Raw genomic sequence first — 18026 nt, 5'->3', positions numbered from 1 at the left:
CTAAACACTCGTTTTTCTTGAAATCACATCATTTCAATTAATCCATATATAACTCATAGGTTTCACAAGTCTTGGTATCAAAACGGCGCATTCTGCGCTAATTGGGTCATCAAGCTAGGCCGCTTATGACCGCCATCTCTACCTACCTTCCATGGGATAAGGTAAGTAGAGTTCACTCAAGTGTTTTTTAGAATTATAAAGGATGTTGAGTCTTCATTTATGATGGCCCCATCATCAGCAAAGAATAACTGGTTCATTCTCGAATCTGTCACTTTTCCTTCAAGCTGAAAGTCAAGGAAAGTGATAAAGAGCAAAGGACTCAGGACACTTCCCTGGTGCACACCGACTTTGATTGGCTATTCGGTGACTCCTGCGGGGCATTTTACCTTTCTTTTTAATTCTTCGTACATCTCCAGATCATCCGCACGTAGGTTACCGGAACCCTTCGCTGTCTCAGGGACACCCATATCAGATCGCGTGGTTGTCTATCAAATGTCTTTTCGAAATCAACCAGCACAATATACAAATCCCTTGAGGAAACACGGTGTTTTTCCATTCGTATTCTTAAACTCTGCATGGCATCTGTGGTTGATTTACCCGAGACAACCCCGCAATGGTCATCAGACAGCCGTATTATTTTTCGCAGTCGGCCATCCAAAATCCGTTCAACGATCTTCATGGTGTGTGACATCAGCTTAATCGATCGGTAGTTATTGCAGTTTCGTGTGTGTCCCTTTCCTTTGAAGATTGGGAGAAGGTAACTTTCACTCCAATGATTTAGCATTTGGTCACCGCTAATGAGTTTGGAGATGAGAATCGTGAGCCATTTACACCCAATGTCTCCCATCTTCTTCCAGATCTCAGAGGGTATTTCTTCTAAATTATGTTCGGCTGTTGGAAAGTATATCCTGGGAAATTGATCGTTTAGGAGTTCGTCACAATACTGTCGCCACCTATGAAGAATCTTGTCGTCATTAACAAGAAGTAGTCCTTGAGCATCCTTAATGAACTTTGGTGATCGAATTTCTTGAGCATTTCTTCTCCTTTGGGTGGTAATTTTGAAGATAGCTGCACCCTTGTTCAGCTTGGCATATCGCAGTTCCTTCAGAGCCTGGTTCGCATCAACAGCTGGATCAGATATTTCCCCAAGCTCGCGATACATGCTTTCCATACTCTCTGCTTTATGCTGGGCGCATCTCTTCTTTGCTTCTTTTCCTTGTAGCGTTTGTAGTCTACTTAGAGTGGTGCTTTTTAATCTCTATTATGAGGGGGGCAATTGGACCTAGTTTGGAAAGCGGTCTTTTTCCTTGATATCACTGCTTTGCTTTTTTTTTTGCGTTGGTAGTTTCTTTTGGATGTTCCTTGTAGTGACTTCGTCTTCACCAATCAAGTACATTGCAGAGAGTCCCACATATTTTGAACTCTGCACTCTTCGTTTTGTATGATGGTTTCGGACAGATAATTTCTCATAATAGAGATGAATGCATCGCCTTTTTCTTTCTCCAGGTTGTACCACTTGATTCCCCCGGTAGCCTCTCTTGACCCCCTGAGGGGCCGCGAAGTGTTCCTAAGGAGGTCACGGCCACAAGCCAAATATTGATGCAAAAAATAATGCTAAAAAAAAAACAGAACATTTCTCAGTGCGACTAATGTGTTTGTATGTTTCTTAGTAAATAATATTTTAACTATTAAATCGTTTTCCAAGTTAAGTTTGTTTCTCTTCATAGTTTCGATGTCCAAATTTGAAGACAGTGTGACTTTACATAGATATACTTTACCTATAGTTATGAAGTGGAGAAGTGTACTAACAACCGCAAAACTTCGTTTGCCAGCTCAGAATACTCTCCTCTTCTCTTAATCCAGAAATTTTCAATTCCAAGAAATCCTCTGATTTTGTCTTTGCAGTTATAATGTTTTCCTTTCTTCCTCGGAAATTCTTATTAAGGAAGCAAAAAGTGGGTCAAAATAGTGATGAAGAAAATGCATTTTTATAGTATTTGAATTTATGTTTCCGTAAACATATTCTATGATTGCAACTTAATTATTTTAAAAAATGCTTGAAAAATCTCAATAAATAAAAACTCTATTGCTATTCACGAAAAAAGAGAGGCAGAATAAGTTTTTATTAAGAAATAGAACTTTTACACACGTTTTTGACAGGTGACATACATGATTTATTTTCTCAATATCATACTTTAAATTAAAATTTTAACAATGATTTTATTTAAATGCACATGCACATTGATTAATGGATAGGTCCACTTAGGAGACTTTTCACCTTCCGTTTGTTATATTTTTCCCGTTTTTTTAGTTTTTAAAAATTCTTTTCTACTTTTGTTTCACTATCTACTGTTTTTGTTTATTTAGTTATCACATAATATTGGTCAAGCAAAATGAAATTCATGTTTAAAGAGCGGTCCAATGTGTCTTCCACCTTTTTTGTCTTTTTTTCGCTTAACTTGAAGCACAAAACTTTTATAATGTTTTTAATTTTTCTTTATTGTCAAAAATGTTCCAAAGATGATACCTGCTCATTAAAAGATCAAAAAAAAACTGTCTTTTCGATCTTATTTGTCAGTTTTGACACATTTTTCGAAATTTTTATTTTTGAAAATCTTGACTTCATTTTGAAAAGTGAAAAAAGTTGTATGGCGGTCGCGAAAACGCGCGACATGTAAATAGCTAATCTTAATGATAACACTCCACAATACATTAATTAATTAATTTCAGACCAGAAAAAATCCGGAAACTTTAACTTTACCTCTATTTGAAAAACAAAGATATTTTTTTCTTGCATTTCCTAGCCTTCTTACAGAATTTATTTTTTTTTTGTTGCAATGGTAATTAATAAATAAAAATTATAATACTTTACCTCCAAATGTAGATTAACAATAAAAAAAAAAAAACAATTACAACAATAAAACTACCACAGCGTTTTTAATCGTCAACCAAACTCAAACGAAAACTAGAATACTTTGTATTATCTCCATCCAACTGTTGACAAGAACCAACTTTCAAGCTTAGCTTACGCTAATCCGAGATGAAAACAAAAAAACCAAACATGAATTACAGTTACCCATTGTATTGAGAAGCTCAACTCATGATTTAAAATCATGTGGCTAAACTTTTTTTTTTTCTATTTTGTCCAGTCAGATTGGCGAATTACCACACTGTGCAAGGGTCAGAAAAATGGTTCGAACTTTCAGATTTTCAATCTATAAAATGAAAAACACTTAGGCGGAGAAAGGAAATTAAATAAACGTGCTTTCTCCGCCTTTTAGGTATCTCTCACGCACCCCTTTTCTCTTACAATGTTCATGTTCATATGTAACCACAGAAAATAAAAAACGTAGATGTTCTCCTCTCTGATGTACATATATTAGGTAAATACATTTATATAACATTGATTTTACTGACACATTCATTCATTTATCATTCCACGCATATTTTTATGGATAAATAAGCCAGTTTTAGTTTCATTTTTAAGTAGCGTACATTAATTTCATTCCGGGAACGCTTGTTTTGGGGAATTGATTTTTGTGATATTATGATCAAAAATCGAGGCCACTACAATATTATCTTTAAAAATATTTTGCTTTACTTTGTGACATAAAAAATAAAAATAAATAAAGGTCAAAACTTCATTTGCGGGAGCGTCATTTACGAGAACGATCTTAAGGCTTAACTACATACACCACTTTTTGAAAAAGTACAAAAGTGAAAATATTTTTTTTCTGGCTAGCGCAATTGTTTTGTGAAAAAGAGTATACAAATTGTTTTTTAGACCAAAAAATAAGCTTTCTGCATCATTAGTTTTAATTTTCCAGCCCGAAAAACTACACAAAAATGCATTTGAAAATTTTCACTTTTGTACTTTTTCACTTTTTGAGCCAATGTAGTTATACCTTTAGAATGTGAATAAATAATGTGGTCTTACACTCCTAATTTTGCATTTTTTTGGTATTGCTAATCAGTATCCAATGTAAGTATGGCTGTAATATACACTTTTATCAAAAAAATTGTTAAAGTTATATTTGATTTATTTAAGACCTACTATCTTAATATAAAGATACATCATGCACATTGATTACACTGTTCAACAAAGTTTTTGCCACAAGAACCAAAATATACTCTTCTAGTAGTTTTTGGGGTGCTGAATCCGAATCTGAAGTCAAAATTTGATTGGCCTCCGTTTTTGAAATATTACCGTTAGAAAATGTCAAAAAACGTCATTTTGGCTGTTTTCGAGGTTATGTTTTTATGTGGGGTAATTCATTATGAATAAATTTGTAACGGTGCCTATAAGAACTGGTTTTATTCTTTCAAAAAATGTTTAGATCTTTCTGATATCTTTACCCGAGATATTTAAAATATAAATAGCGGTCTTTGAATCAGAAACAACACTGGCCAACCAAATTAAACTTTTTTTGCCACAAGAACCAAAATATACTTTTCGGAAGGTTTTTGGGTTGCTGAACTCGAATTCACAATCAGAAAAATTCTATTAGCCTTCGTTCTTGAAATATAACCGTAATAAAATGAAAGAAAAGGTTTTTTTTTTATAAAGGTTTATAACGAAAAGGTTTATAATGAACCCCACATAAAAACAGAACCTCGAAAACAGCCAAAATGAAGTTTTTTAGCATTTTATAACGGTAATATTTCATAAACGAAGGCCAATCAAATTTTTCTGACTTCAGATTCGGATTCAGCACCCCAAAAACTACTATAAAAGTATAATTTTGTTCTTGTGGCAAAAAAAAAGTTAAATTTTGTTGACCAGTGTTATGCTTCTAGACCTCTTAGATCGTTTTGAAGAGATCACCATCATTTCGAGAAACGTTTTTCTAGAACTAACTTTTGGAGATTTGCGGTAAATTGAAATATATACATTTTTGTGCTCTGTCCATTCGTGAACCGACAAATTATAGCTAAAGCGAATATTTTCGCATGAAATTTTTATCATAAAACAAAATTGATTGTTTAATAATTCGGTCGTCGAAGTTTCCCACCTCCATGATTTTTACCCCTATACACTTATGTACCGAAAAGTAATAATCGTTCATCAACGATAAAAAATATTTCAATCATGACCATGCACAAAAAAAAACATTACCTACATAACTTACTTCTCAGAAAAAAAAACGAAAAATATACAATTACAGATACCTATACAAAAATCAAGCAAATATCTTGTAACAAACAAAATCTGACCTTCCACAAAGTCAAGCATTAAAAAAAATAAGACACAAAAATCAGACGAGACCAGAGTCGAACAAAAAAATGGGAAAAAATGAGAGCGGATTTATTTAAAAAAAAAAGAGTTCAGCAGAACTAAAGTTATTTATAAGTATGTTGTTGTTATGTAAAAAAAATATGTACAACAAAAATAGCATTTGATGAATTTCCCAGCAGTGCTTAAACACATATCTAAATTAGACGATTTTTCATAGTTTTTACTGATAGCAAAATTGTTGGCAAAAAAACGGACTTGGCTAAACTGCCAAGCTATAAGTCACTATCGTTGAGCATTTGGTTTGATGCGTAGAAAAAAGTATTTGAATGATAAAAAAAAACATTATAAAAATAATAAATGAAATTGGTAATGATTGTCGATGGGTTAAGAACTTAAGTTTTGTATATCACAAACACAATGACAAACAACAAACAGAATGAATTAAATTTTTCTTTGGTTTATAAGCATCCAGAATTGAAGCATTCTTCCTGATCACAAATCACAAACGCCAGAAGTGTTCCAAAAAATCGAAAAAAAAAACAAAATGCGGCAAAGAAGTATAATTTTAAAAAGATCATATTTGTTTTATAGTTAAAATACATACCTGCCGGGAAAGTTTTAGTTTTTGATTTCGTAACTCAAACAATTTGTCTGTCACTTCAGAGTACTCTTTCATAGCTAATGTTCTCTGTGAAATTGCATCTTTTAAGTCCATGTTTTGTGATTCTAGCTTTTCCAAAATGGCACTATTTTCTATATGCAAATTTGCAACTTGTTGTTTTAAGGCCTCAAATTCTTTTAGCGATTCGCTGCTCTTAAAATGATCATGAGAAGATTGTGAAATTTGGTTTTTTGTGCTCGATTTTTCATTATGACCTATATTATCATTGGTATTTGCAGAGTTGCTAGAAATTGATTGTAAATTGTCGGTTATAGGGTTTTCAGCGTTGTTTAAACTTGGGTTGCTTAGATAATAAGAAAATCCAATAAACGGAAAATGTAATCCTGAAAATATTTTGTTGACTAATGGAGGAACTGCATCGGGTGTTCTGAAATCATGTTCGTCCACGTCAAAATTTGATGTATCGGTCATACTTGAGACCTCAGGAATATAGCGTGCACTCTGGCTTCTTATGTTCTGCCAATCAATATCCTTGAACCAAGGGTGGGACTTGAAATCATCAATTCCGTTTTGACCAAGACGGATGTCAGCTGAACAGATCAATCGGTTCATTAGGTTTTTAGCATTTTCGGAAATTTTCAAGTCCGTATATTCTTCCGTTGGAAAATTAAAACTTTTTTCATGATTCATAATTTTTCCATAAGTCTCCACAAGACTTTCTGCATAGAATGGAGTTTTGCCATATAGCATTTCATACATACATATTCCTAAGGACCACCAATCACATTCTAGACCATACCATCCTTGACCATCTTCCATTACCCTTAAAATTTCGGGTGATATGTAGTCTGGTGTACCGACAGCAACGTTTGATTTTACCTTGCCATCGCTGCCCAACTTCAAACAAGACCCAAAATCAGCCAATCGAATGTGTCCACTAGAATCTAGAATAAAGTTATCCGGTTTAATATCGCGATGAATATATGACAGTTCATGTATGCTGCTAATTGCCAAAATCATCTCAGCAATATAAAATTTCGCCATGTCTTCCGGTAATCTATCTTCAAATTTGCTTAACAATGTTAGGAGGTCTCCTCCACTATAGAAATCCATCACCAGGTACTAGAAATAATATCATAGGAACAAATTAAAAAAAGTAAATCAATTTAAGATTGATATTTTCCCTCACAAATTAAAAAACAATTTTACTATCAAGAGCTCCTTTGATTTAAATTCCAATTTTCAAAAAGTGCTCTACTCTTCAAGTCAGGGTCAGATACTAATACTGCTTTCCTACAATAACAATTATATATCAAAAAAAGAAAATTTACAGTCTCGACATTAATTCTTTTTCCTGAACATTTAAAGATAGATCCTACACACTTCAACTACCTTATTTCTACCCTGCAAACACTTTTGTGAATGTTCACTAAACGTCCAGTTTATGTGAAGAATATTTATTCGAAAAACATTAACTTTTCTGGATCAAATATGAATGTCTGAAAAAAGCTTCAAATTTCCTTCACAAAATGTGAATGCGCACAAGTTAAACCTCAAAAAAGTTATATCTTGGGTGTGTTCACGTCCTATTTATGTTCACGTAAGTGGAGAATTTCCTGATCATTTATGAACCATAAAAATGATTCGAATGAGTTGTCACGCTACCCAGGAGAAAGGATTCAAAAAGGTTCAAAACTGAATTCATGATTCAGTTCTGAAGGGTATTGTTTGCTGGGTACCAGAACCTTTTTCCACGTTTTTAAACGGTCATTTTCTGGTCAACAGCATATGGATATTAAAATAGACCTTATAAAATGATGTTTCCGCATCATTACTTTTTAAAAATAATAATATTTAGATTTACAAACAAAAATTGAAACTTCAATTTCATTTTCCTCAAAAGTACATTTTCTGACTTAACACCTTTGTACCCGGCGCCTTAATTTAATTTACAAAATAACTTATATTTGTTAAATTAATTATGTTTTTATGAGTAAAACAAAAAAAAAAAGATCAAACTGCGCACACTTGCCCTTTTGAAGGGGTAGGTGTGCGCAGAGTGTACGATAAGTGTGCGTAGGTACATTTGCTTATTAATCTTAATGAATATCTATTCTTGTTTTTTTTTTTTTTTTTTTTAAGCCGTTTAAAATTAAGCTCTCATACGATTTTCTTATTATTTTATTTTTATCCATTCTATAAACTCTAAAAATTTTATGTTTTTTATCCAAATACGGGCTGAACATGAATATTTGCAGTGTAATTCCATGTATATTTGCAGTGAAATTCCAAAATCAGTATATAAAGTTCAAATAAAGGAATAATTTAAAGTTCAAATAGTAATTTCAATAAAAAACATCAATTTCCTTCACATTATGTTAAAGATAGATCACTGTCACAGTTTGAAAATTGTGAAAAATTTTAAGGAAAATTGGCTTTTTTTTTCTTTTGCTCTTTATCGAAACATCAAAAACGATAGAAGCATAACCATTACGGACTTCAACGAAGAGCAGATTCCTTATTATTTGTGCATCGGCAGAAATTTCAATTTTAACACTATTTTCGAGAAAATAGCAATGCGCACACTTATCGGCTACGCACACTTACCACGAACGACTCCACCTGTTTTCCACACACGCACCTTACTCTCAATACATTTTTCTTTCTAGCCAAAAAAAACTATAAATATAAAAGCACAGGCTCTTCTCCTCAAGAAACAATTTTGGAGTTACATTTTTGTACTATAGAGGAACACTGTTCCTCAACTCCGATTATAATATATACTTACTAAAAAAAATCTAAATAAAATCGTTATTGTTGCCAACTTACCAAATTTTTTTCGTCTTGAAAAGAAAAATGCAGTTTTGTTATCCATTCCTTGTCCCCATAAACCAAAACATCTCTTTCCTCTCGAAAACATGCTGTTTCCGCCCGTTTAAGCATTTCCCATTTATTAAGGATTTTAATTGCGTATATTTCTTCGCCTTTTCGTGTTAAGTACACTTCGCCAAATGCTCCCCGTCCAATAATTTTAAGAAGTTCAAAATCATTAATTGAAGGCCTAGATTGTTTTATAAGAGCAACTGTTGTTTTTGCTAAAATGAAAAAAAAAAATAAAAAAAAATATTTCCTTAGACATTTTTTATTAGCTTTGTGAATCTTTTTGTCTTTTGTTGACCTTGAAAATCGTGAAATTTTTTTCGGTTAATTGAACGCGTCCAAACCAAATCTAAATAAATTGCAGTGATTTGGAATCACTAAAATTGGCGAAACTGCTGGCTGCTAATGACAGCCACCCTAGGGTGGTCCAACAAATATTTTTTTCGGTATTTGGTCGGGCCACCCGATAAATTTGTTCCCTTATCTTTAATTTTAGTTGTGTTTTTTACTACCACCACAAAAAAAACGCATCGAGGCTTAACTTGAAATGTTGGCAGCACTCCATATGGAATGTTCCGTTTTTTTTTTTTTTGTCCAGTTAAGACTGGTTGTAATAAAAAACACACCTATTAACGTTGTGAAATTTCAATTCGCTATCCAAGGCGAAAGAGGGTGCTGATAACAATGTTCAATGTTTAGGTTTCGTACGTAATTTTGATTATTTTCCAGCTTTTTTTTGAAAGCAAATATTTAATTTGTTTTACTGGCTTTATAAAAAATATATATATATAATTTTTTTTTTTTCGAAAACAAAAATGTGGACGTGGAACCGAAGGTCCACGCTGCTTCAAATGTTTCGGATATGGACACAAACAGTCGTTCAACAGGTTCAAGGACTATGCATCCAATGCGGGGAAAAGGGTCACAAAAAGAGGGACAGCAAAAACCAGCCTAAGTACTGCCTCTTTGTGGAATTGGAAACAACATCATCCATAATTAAAATTATCCCACGCCTCTTTCCCCCCAGATACCGCACGCGCTGGGGTCCATTTACACCGAGTATGATGGCACTTGCGGTGGCTAGTCATATCGGCACTTAAATTAGAGTTTTTTGAAGAAAAAAAATAAACACGAGATAAGAGCGGGGCTGCTTATTACAAGCAGATACAAAATGTAAAAATTAATATGTATCTATATGGGAGCATGGGGAAACATACAACCATATAGAAAAAAAATTAAAATAAAGTATTAAATAAAGTTAAAATTTAAAAATAAGTAAAAAAATTAAAAAAGTGTAGAAAAAAAAAACAATAAATAAATTAAAAAAGCATGCTTAAGCACTTGTTAGATCAGTAAAAAAAATAAAAAGTCCAGTTTCAGTTTCTCTTTTACTATTTCACTATTTACTAATCTTTACTAATCTTTAGGTCCAAGAGGGCTATAAAATACCATATAGTAGGTTTTTTTGTGTGATCTTGCAATCAAAAATATTACAATTTTTATTAACATTCCTTAACATTCTCGTAATCGGTTCATTTTTGCCATAATCAGTTCTATGAAGAGCTTGATGAAATTGTGGGGTCGTTCTGAGAGAATAGGAACTTACGTTAAAACTAATTTGCTCAAGGAGGGTGGAGTTTTCAATTACATTACATAAAATTTGGTGTATGAAAATAACATCGGCAACTTCGCGACGTTTTTCTAAAGATTGTAAGTTAATGAGTTGCAAACGTTCTTGATAAGGGGGCAAGTTGAAATTATCAACCCACGGAAGTCCTCTTAAGGCAAAACGGAGGAATCTACGCTGTACTGCTTCAATTCTCTTGATGTGGACTTGGTGATAAGGGGACCAGACTTATAAACCACGTACCTGGCACCGGAAGCTGTCAAGTGTTCAGGAAAGCACTTGAAGAGGCGAAAAAGGCCTCCTCAAAATGAATTTAATCCTCCAGGCGAATGTCCACAGACAGGCAGACAGCCTTCTGACAAAACTTATCTCGGAACTTCGAGCTGACATAGTTATCGTAAGCGAACAATACCGCGATAAGAACGGACAAGATTTTTCAGATCTGCTTTACACTGCTGCCATTTGGATCACAGACACAACAAAATTCCAAATTGATAGAAAAGGGGCAGAAAGAGGCTTTGTTTGGGTCAAAACTGGAAAATTTACAATAGTAAGCATATATTTTAGCCCAAATCTGGAGGATTTGGAGGATTTTCTGAATGAGACTGGTGGAGATGTTCTAGTCGCAGGAGACTTCAACTATACAGGTAGCGACCACCAGTATATTGTTTTCGACCTGGAGGAAAACCAACGAGTCCTAAGGGGAGTGATCGAGGAAGGGGAAGATGCTGTGCTGCAAGTAGAAGAACCTGCTGCGACTCGCCTGCGACTCCTCAATGCCCCGAACAAGAGGTGCCAACGGAAACAGAGATCCAGTGTACTGGTGGACAGAGGAGATAGCTGCGTTACGCCGGAGATATTTACAACTTCGACGCATAGTCACCAGGGGGAGAAGAAGAAACGCTGAACCTATGGAGGACGCCATAGCGTCTCAGAACCAAGAGATCCAAGCTCAAGTTGAGCATAGCTGTGCAGTCCTTGCAAAACCGAAGAGCTCCTGGCCGCATGGCCAGGTATCCCCGCAGAAGTCCTGAAAGCGACCAACAACTCCCTCATAAAAGGCGTCTTCCCGGAGGGCTGGAAGAAACAACGGCTGGTGCTCATTAGCAAAGGCAAAGGAGACCCAGATTCCCCATCGGCATACAGAACTCTGTGCATGCTAGACACCGCGACAGCGTTACCGTTAAGCGACTTTAGTCGCTATTAGCGACTTTTTGAAGCCTTAGCGACCAAGCGACGACTTTTTATTTAAAGCGACCTTTTCACTAATTTCATAATAGCGACTTTTTTTTTCTTTCTAAAAATTGTATTTCTTTTTTAATTCTGAACATTTAGGGCAAATTTATTGAGCTTCCATTAAATTTTGAAATTTATCGTTTTAGTTAACAGCGTCGTTAAACTATTGACGCCTTTAAGTATACGTCATTAAAAATTCATTTAATTCACTCTACTTTAGTTAAAGTCTTTTCTTTTAATGGAAACTTTAAATTTAAAACTCCATTAAAAATATCCTAGGGATTTTTTAGTTTTTGAAAAATAAAACTGTCAAAAGCAGAAATTTGTCAAATCAAATCTTTTTAAATTTGAAGATTTGAGGGAAGAAAAAACAATACAAAAAACATAAGAGCTATGGCCCGTAAGTATTTTGAAGCCGTAAAACGCCAGGCGAAAGCACACAGACGAAAGTAACGATATACGATCAGTGGTAACCAAAGACTGTTACAATTGCAATGTTTTGGGATGATTACATTATGCAGCATCTCAACCCTGATTAGTTCAACCTCGTGATTCTTTTAAAGTGGAGAAAATTATCTAGTTTCTGGTAGATCTATTACTATATGTGCTTCTTCTGCACTCGGCGAAGTAGATGAGAAAAATTTTAAATGAAGTGTTGTCTATTTAACCCTCATACGTCATACACATAGAAAAAAATTTCTGGCGAGCCGTAGGCATTTTAAATTGTAACTTATTTATGGAAGAAATACCTATGAATAAATACCTATGTCCCTACAAAAATATTCTATTCTGGACTGTTATACATAACTATGTACATAATTTTTGTTTTTGTTTTAATGATTTCTTAGCTTATTTCACGAACAAATTTTTTTTTTTTTAAAAAAATAATAATCAAATAATATTATATGAAATGATATTTGACGCTAACGGAGAGTGAATAAATAGAAATCCTTTTTTAAACCTCCATTTGCTCTAAAAGTCCCTCTTAAAAGGTCGAATTTGGCTTTTAAATTTAATGCTCAATTAGTTAATGATGTCAAACTTCAAAAAAATCCTTAACAGAGACTGAATTAAACGAATTTTGTTTTTAATTTTAAAATTCAAATTTTTAATGGCGATTTAAGTTTAATGGAGAGTCAATAAATTGGGACTTAGGCCCATAGTCCATAGTATGAGGGTTAAAAAGACAACACTTCATTTAAGATTTTTCTCATCTACTTCGCCGAGCGTAGAAGAAGCACATTATAGTAATAGATCTACCAGAAACTAGATAATTTTCTCCACTTTAAAAGAATCACGAGGTAAAACTTATGAAATGCTGCATAATGTAATCATCCCAAAACATTGCAATTTTAACAGTCTTTGGTTACCACTGATGGTATATCGTTACCCTTGTCTGTGTGCTTTCGCCTGGCGTTTTACGGCTCCAAAATACTTACAGGCCATAGCTTTTATGGTTTTTGTATTGTTTTTCCTTCCTTAAAATGTTCAAATTTAAAAACATTTGATTTGAAAAATTTCTGCTTTTGACAGTTTTATTTTTCAAAAACTAAAAAATCCCTAGGATATTTTTAATGGAGTTTTAAATTTAAAGTTTCCATTAAAAGTAAAGACTTTAACTAAAGCAGAGTGAATTAAATGAATTTTTAATGACGTATACTTAAAGGCGTCAATAGTTTAAAAACGCTGTTAACTAAAACGATAAACTTCAAAATTTAATGGAGGGTCAATAAATTGGCCCTTAGAGCTTAAAATTTGTGTTTCTTTTTTCGTTCTGAGCTAGTTCAGAGCACCATCGATGGACTCAGAATAAAATAACTGAGCAGACCGAGTTGAATGCTGAAGGCTGAACACAAGCATTTAGCAAGTGAAATTGAAAAAAAATTCAAACAAATAAAATAATGGCGCAAGATTGCAGTAGTCGTTTTAGTTTTTTATTTTTATTTAACCCTTTTGAACCCAGCGTTACTCTCATGTAACATATTTTTAAAAATTCATAAAAAATATTCCATTAAACATTTTTTTAGGTTTCGATGGCTTAATTGAAAGATAATAATGCCTATTTATTTATTTAATGCTTACATTAGAAATAAACTTAAATACTAACAATGGAATTATTAAACTACTGGATTACTATAAAAATTCAGTCAAATATCATACCTTTAATTTTTGTTAATCGAAAATGGGACTGATATTCACATTTTTTTCTTTTTTTGCAAACATTTTTTTTATATATTGTCATAGTTTTGAAAAAAAGATATAGAAAATGTTAATGCAATGAAAAATGTTAATTTTCAATCAAAAAATTTAGGGAGTACAGCATTTTGAAGGCAATTTAATCTTCTTTTTTTCTTTGGAACAATGTCTATCTCAACCCAAAAAAAAATGTATAACTAAAAAAACAAAAAAAACTCGACTATTGTGGTATTGGAATTTTTTTTCAATTTTTAAAAAACATTATTCCAATAAGAAATTTAATTCTCTTTAAAAAGTTTTATATGCATTATATCAAAATTTTGCTTGGTTTACGAGGTATATTGAAAAAACCAAAAAGGGGGCTTTTGCACCCCTATCTTCAGTTTCCACCCTCTCATTTTATCTTCTTTTATAACCCATTCAACGATTCCTGCAATAAAAACCCGTGAACGTCTTAGTTCGTTTCTAAACTACATAATCAATAGCCTATTAAGATCCTAAAATGAAGACTGTTTTTTTTTAGTTTCTAATTTCGTTATTGTTAATAAAAACTTTTTCGACAAAAAAGCGACCTTATTTTTCTAAAAGCGACTTTTTTAGCGACCTTTATATCAGAGAGACAGTACGGTTTTCGGAGAGGCCGCTCTACTATCGGAGCAATACAAGAAGTAGTGCTGGATGTACGAAATGCCTTCAACTCGGCCAGCTAGAGTGATATTCTACATGCGCTAGCGGAGATACCACGTACCTGCCTATCTTCTACGGATGACAATATCTAAACCAGGTTTAAAATCATATAATAAAACTGCGAACACGAATTTTGTGGTCCAAAATACCCAGCCCACAAAAACCGAATGGACATAAATTATATACCTAAAGAAAGAAAGAAAGAAAGAAAGAAAGAAAAAAGAAAGAAAGACAGAAAGAAAGAAAGAAAGAAAGAAAGAACATGAGCTCTAGAAGTGCAGAATGTATTCTTTTTTTAGTTTTTTTTACCTTATACTTATACTTAAATTAAAAAAATTAAAATTCGATATTAAAAAAAAACAAACCAAAAACAACTGGAACATCTGTTGGAAAATTTCCAATCGACTGGAATGAAATGTCATTCATGAATGAATGAATGAAAACATTCAGCGAAAATCGAAAAACATTAAGATGGTTTCACATTGGTGTCTTGATTTTTGATCGGATGTTGACTATGGTTAACTTTCATTGTTTTAGTTATCTAAGTTTTAGTTATCTAAGTTTAGAAGTAAGATGTTTGTTTTATTACCATACACTTTTTTTGTTAAAATCTAATTCTATTAATATCGAGTCTATTACTAAGGCCCAATCTTTTGTAAACACTTTTGATTATAAAAAAGTAATCTACACCAAAGGTTATACCATACACTTTTGCTCTGAAGTATTTTTATATAAAATCACTCAAAATCTGAATACTGAAACCAATGAAATCTATCTTCGTCCTTTTCTCTCTTTAAAGAACATAAGAATTTGACAATTCCTTCACCATTTTACCAAGTTTTCACTTTTAGACGTTTATATTTTTGCATAAAAGGCCCTTATATTTCGTCGCACACCAAATGCCGCATGATAAAGCGTTTTTCTTTTGAGGTTCAGGGAAAACTAACAAAAACCTCTTTTTTTTTTCCTTAAAACCTTATCTTAAATGACCTTAAAAGTGAAAAAGTGGGAAATTTACAAATTAAATTTTTTTTATTTCTTTCTAGCGCTGTTTGTTTTTGGAAAACTTTTTGGAAAAAACTACTAAAATTGTTTTTGAAACCAAAAAATAGGCTTTCTGCATCTTTATTTTTAATTTTGGGGTCGGAAAAAAATGAAAAAACTATATGCAAAACCTAGTCGCAACCCCAGATAAGAAATTTTGTTTTTTTTGGTTTTGCCATTTTTTTGAGGATATCTCAGAAACCTGACGTGATAGGGCAAAATTGACTTTGAATCTGGATTCGGCGATCCGCTCCGCCTGAGGCGGAGCTGAGTCTGACTTCGAATACGAAACGGGTCAACGGCGGCTCAAATTAGTATGGAAATTATAACCACCGGGGAACCGATTTTATATATATTGGTTTTTTCACCACGATTTCTACTTCGACTTTGTGTTCATACACAAAAAGTTGCAAGTGTGTGAGTGCAACCCCGTTTTTCGCATTCTGAGGTCGAAGTGTCTTTGCTAAGCTCTAAGAATAAGAAGTACAAGAATGGGTGTATATCACTTTTATAGTGTAGGATAGCGTGGAAAAAAAACTGTCAAAAATAAATCCAACGCTGTCTATTGAGCCATTCTGGTGTGTGATCGAATTAAAATCAAAGTGTAATTCAAATTAAAAAAAAACCCTTTAAAATCATTCTTTAACACAATTGCAAAAACTTTTCTAGAATTAAATAGTGAGAAAATAAATCTTAGTTAATAAAAAACAAATAAAACAATAAAAACAATAATGTAGGTAGGTAGGTAGGTAGAGATGGCGGTCATAAGCAGCCTAGCTTGATGACCCAATTAGCGCAGAATGCGCCGTTTTGATACCAAGACTTGTGAAACCTATGAGTTATAAATGGATTAATTGGAATAATGTAATTTCAATACATACGAGTGTTTAGGATAGCCTAAACCCACTTCGTTGCATTGAGGAATGAGATCAAGTCTTTGATCTTTAATTCTGAGATGTTATTTATATCGTTGAAAAATTCACTGCCCAGAGAGAGCACTCTACTTCTAGCAAGGGCAGGACATTGGCATAGGAAGTGGAAAACCGTTTCTTTTTCCTGCTGATTCAAACAACTGCGACAAATGGTGTTGTAAGGAATACCTAGCTTTCCTGCGTGTTCTCCTATCGGCCAATGTCCCGTACACACTGCAATGATCCTGCTAATTTCTTTTCTGGGTCTAGAGATTAGATCATATGTTTTGGATTTATTATAGGTGGGCCAGATTTGTCTGGATATGACGCAGCTAGTCAAGTTGTGCCACCTATTGTTAGCTTTTGTTAGGTATTTTAAGAAGATATCGCTCTTCATGACTCCCATGGGGATGTTAACTATTTCTGCTAGTGACTCATGAAGGGCCGATCCTTGCCAGTTCATCCGCCTTTTCATTGCCTTCAAAACCATTGTGACCTGGGATCCAGATGAGAGTGATTGTGAGGCTTCCACTCAGCAATGGGAGTTCCTCTCTGCACTACTGAACTAATTTGGAGGATGTCGTGACCGAAGCAATTGTTTTTATAGCTGCCTGACTATCTGTTAGTATAGCTATGCTTTGGTTTTGATTTGGATATAGGCTAAGTAATTTGCAAGCTTCTTTAATTGCCAGCAATTCCGCTTGGAATACACTGGCAAAGTTTGGTAATCGAAAGGATTTTGAGATATTGAGGGATTCATAGTAGACACCCGCACCGACCCCACAATCCATTTTTGAGCCATCAGTGAAAATGCAGGTGTCGAAGTCTCTCGTCACAATGCCCTCTTCCCAGTCTGATCTAGACGGGAAGCTGACCTTGCAATTCATTACAGTATTCAAAATAGGAGTGCAGTAGTCCGTGGGTGTCAGAAGCATATCCGATGGTATTAAATTTTCTGTGTCACTGTGACCAAAAGGTTTTGCCTTCCAACATCCTGTTTCTTTTAGTCTTAAAACGCTACAAGGAACTTGGTATTTTATATGAAGGTCTATGGGTAAGAGGTGTAAGAGAACGTTTAGAGCCTTCTCAGGGCACGACCGGAGGGCTCCAGTCGTCCCTACGCTTGCTGTTCTTTGGATTTTTTTAAGTTTGTTGATGTTATATGCTTTATTCAGTGCAGGCCACCAAACAATGGCACCGTAAGTAAGAATGGGTCGTACCACCGCTGTGTAAGTCCATAGAATCATTTTTGATTTAAGACCCCATTTTTCCCAAAGGTTTTACTGCTGGCATAGAAAGCAATGCTCGCCTTCTTAACCCGCTCTTCTATATTTTGCTTCCAGCTCAGTTTAGTGTCCAAAATTACACCTAAATATTTTGCGCTAGAAGAAAGTGATAAGATTTGGCCGTTAAGCTGAGGTAGAGGGAAGGCAGGGATTTTGGTTTTAGTTGTAAAAAGCATCAGTTCCGTCTTACTTTGATTAACTCCTAGGCCACAGCTTGTAGCCCAGTTGCTAACTTTTCTCAAAGCCGTGTCAGTGACCTCTCTGATCACGGGTAAAAATTTTCCTGATACAAGTACAACCA

At 33.9% G+C, this 18026-nt stretch overlaps 1 protein-coding gene across 1 annotated transcript in view; it reads right to left on the bottom strand.

Moving 5' to 3' along the window:
* Positions 1–18026, bottom strand: part of LOC129907392 (serine/threonine-protein kinase Genghis Khan) — a 98929-nt gene that overhangs the window by 61638 nt on the left and 19265 nt on the right. Inside the window, exons 2-3 of the mRNA XM_055983572.1 lie at positions 8688–8953; positions 5841–6980 (exon numbers count right to left, since the gene is read on the bottom strand). Coding sequence (XP_055839547.1) covers positions 5841–6980; positions 8688–8953 — 1406 coding nt within the window. The remainder of the gene's footprint in view (positions 1–5840; positions 6981–8687; positions 8954–18026) is intronic.

This window comes from Episyrphus balteatus, chromosome 1, assembly GCF_945859705.1.
Source record: "Episyrphus balteatus chromosome 1, idEpiBalt1.1, whole genome shotgun sequence".
NCBI lineage: Eukaryota > Metazoa > Arthropoda > Insecta > Diptera > Syrphidae > Episyrphus > Episyrphus balteatus.
This window is presented reverse-complemented; position numbering and strand designations above follow the sequence as displayed.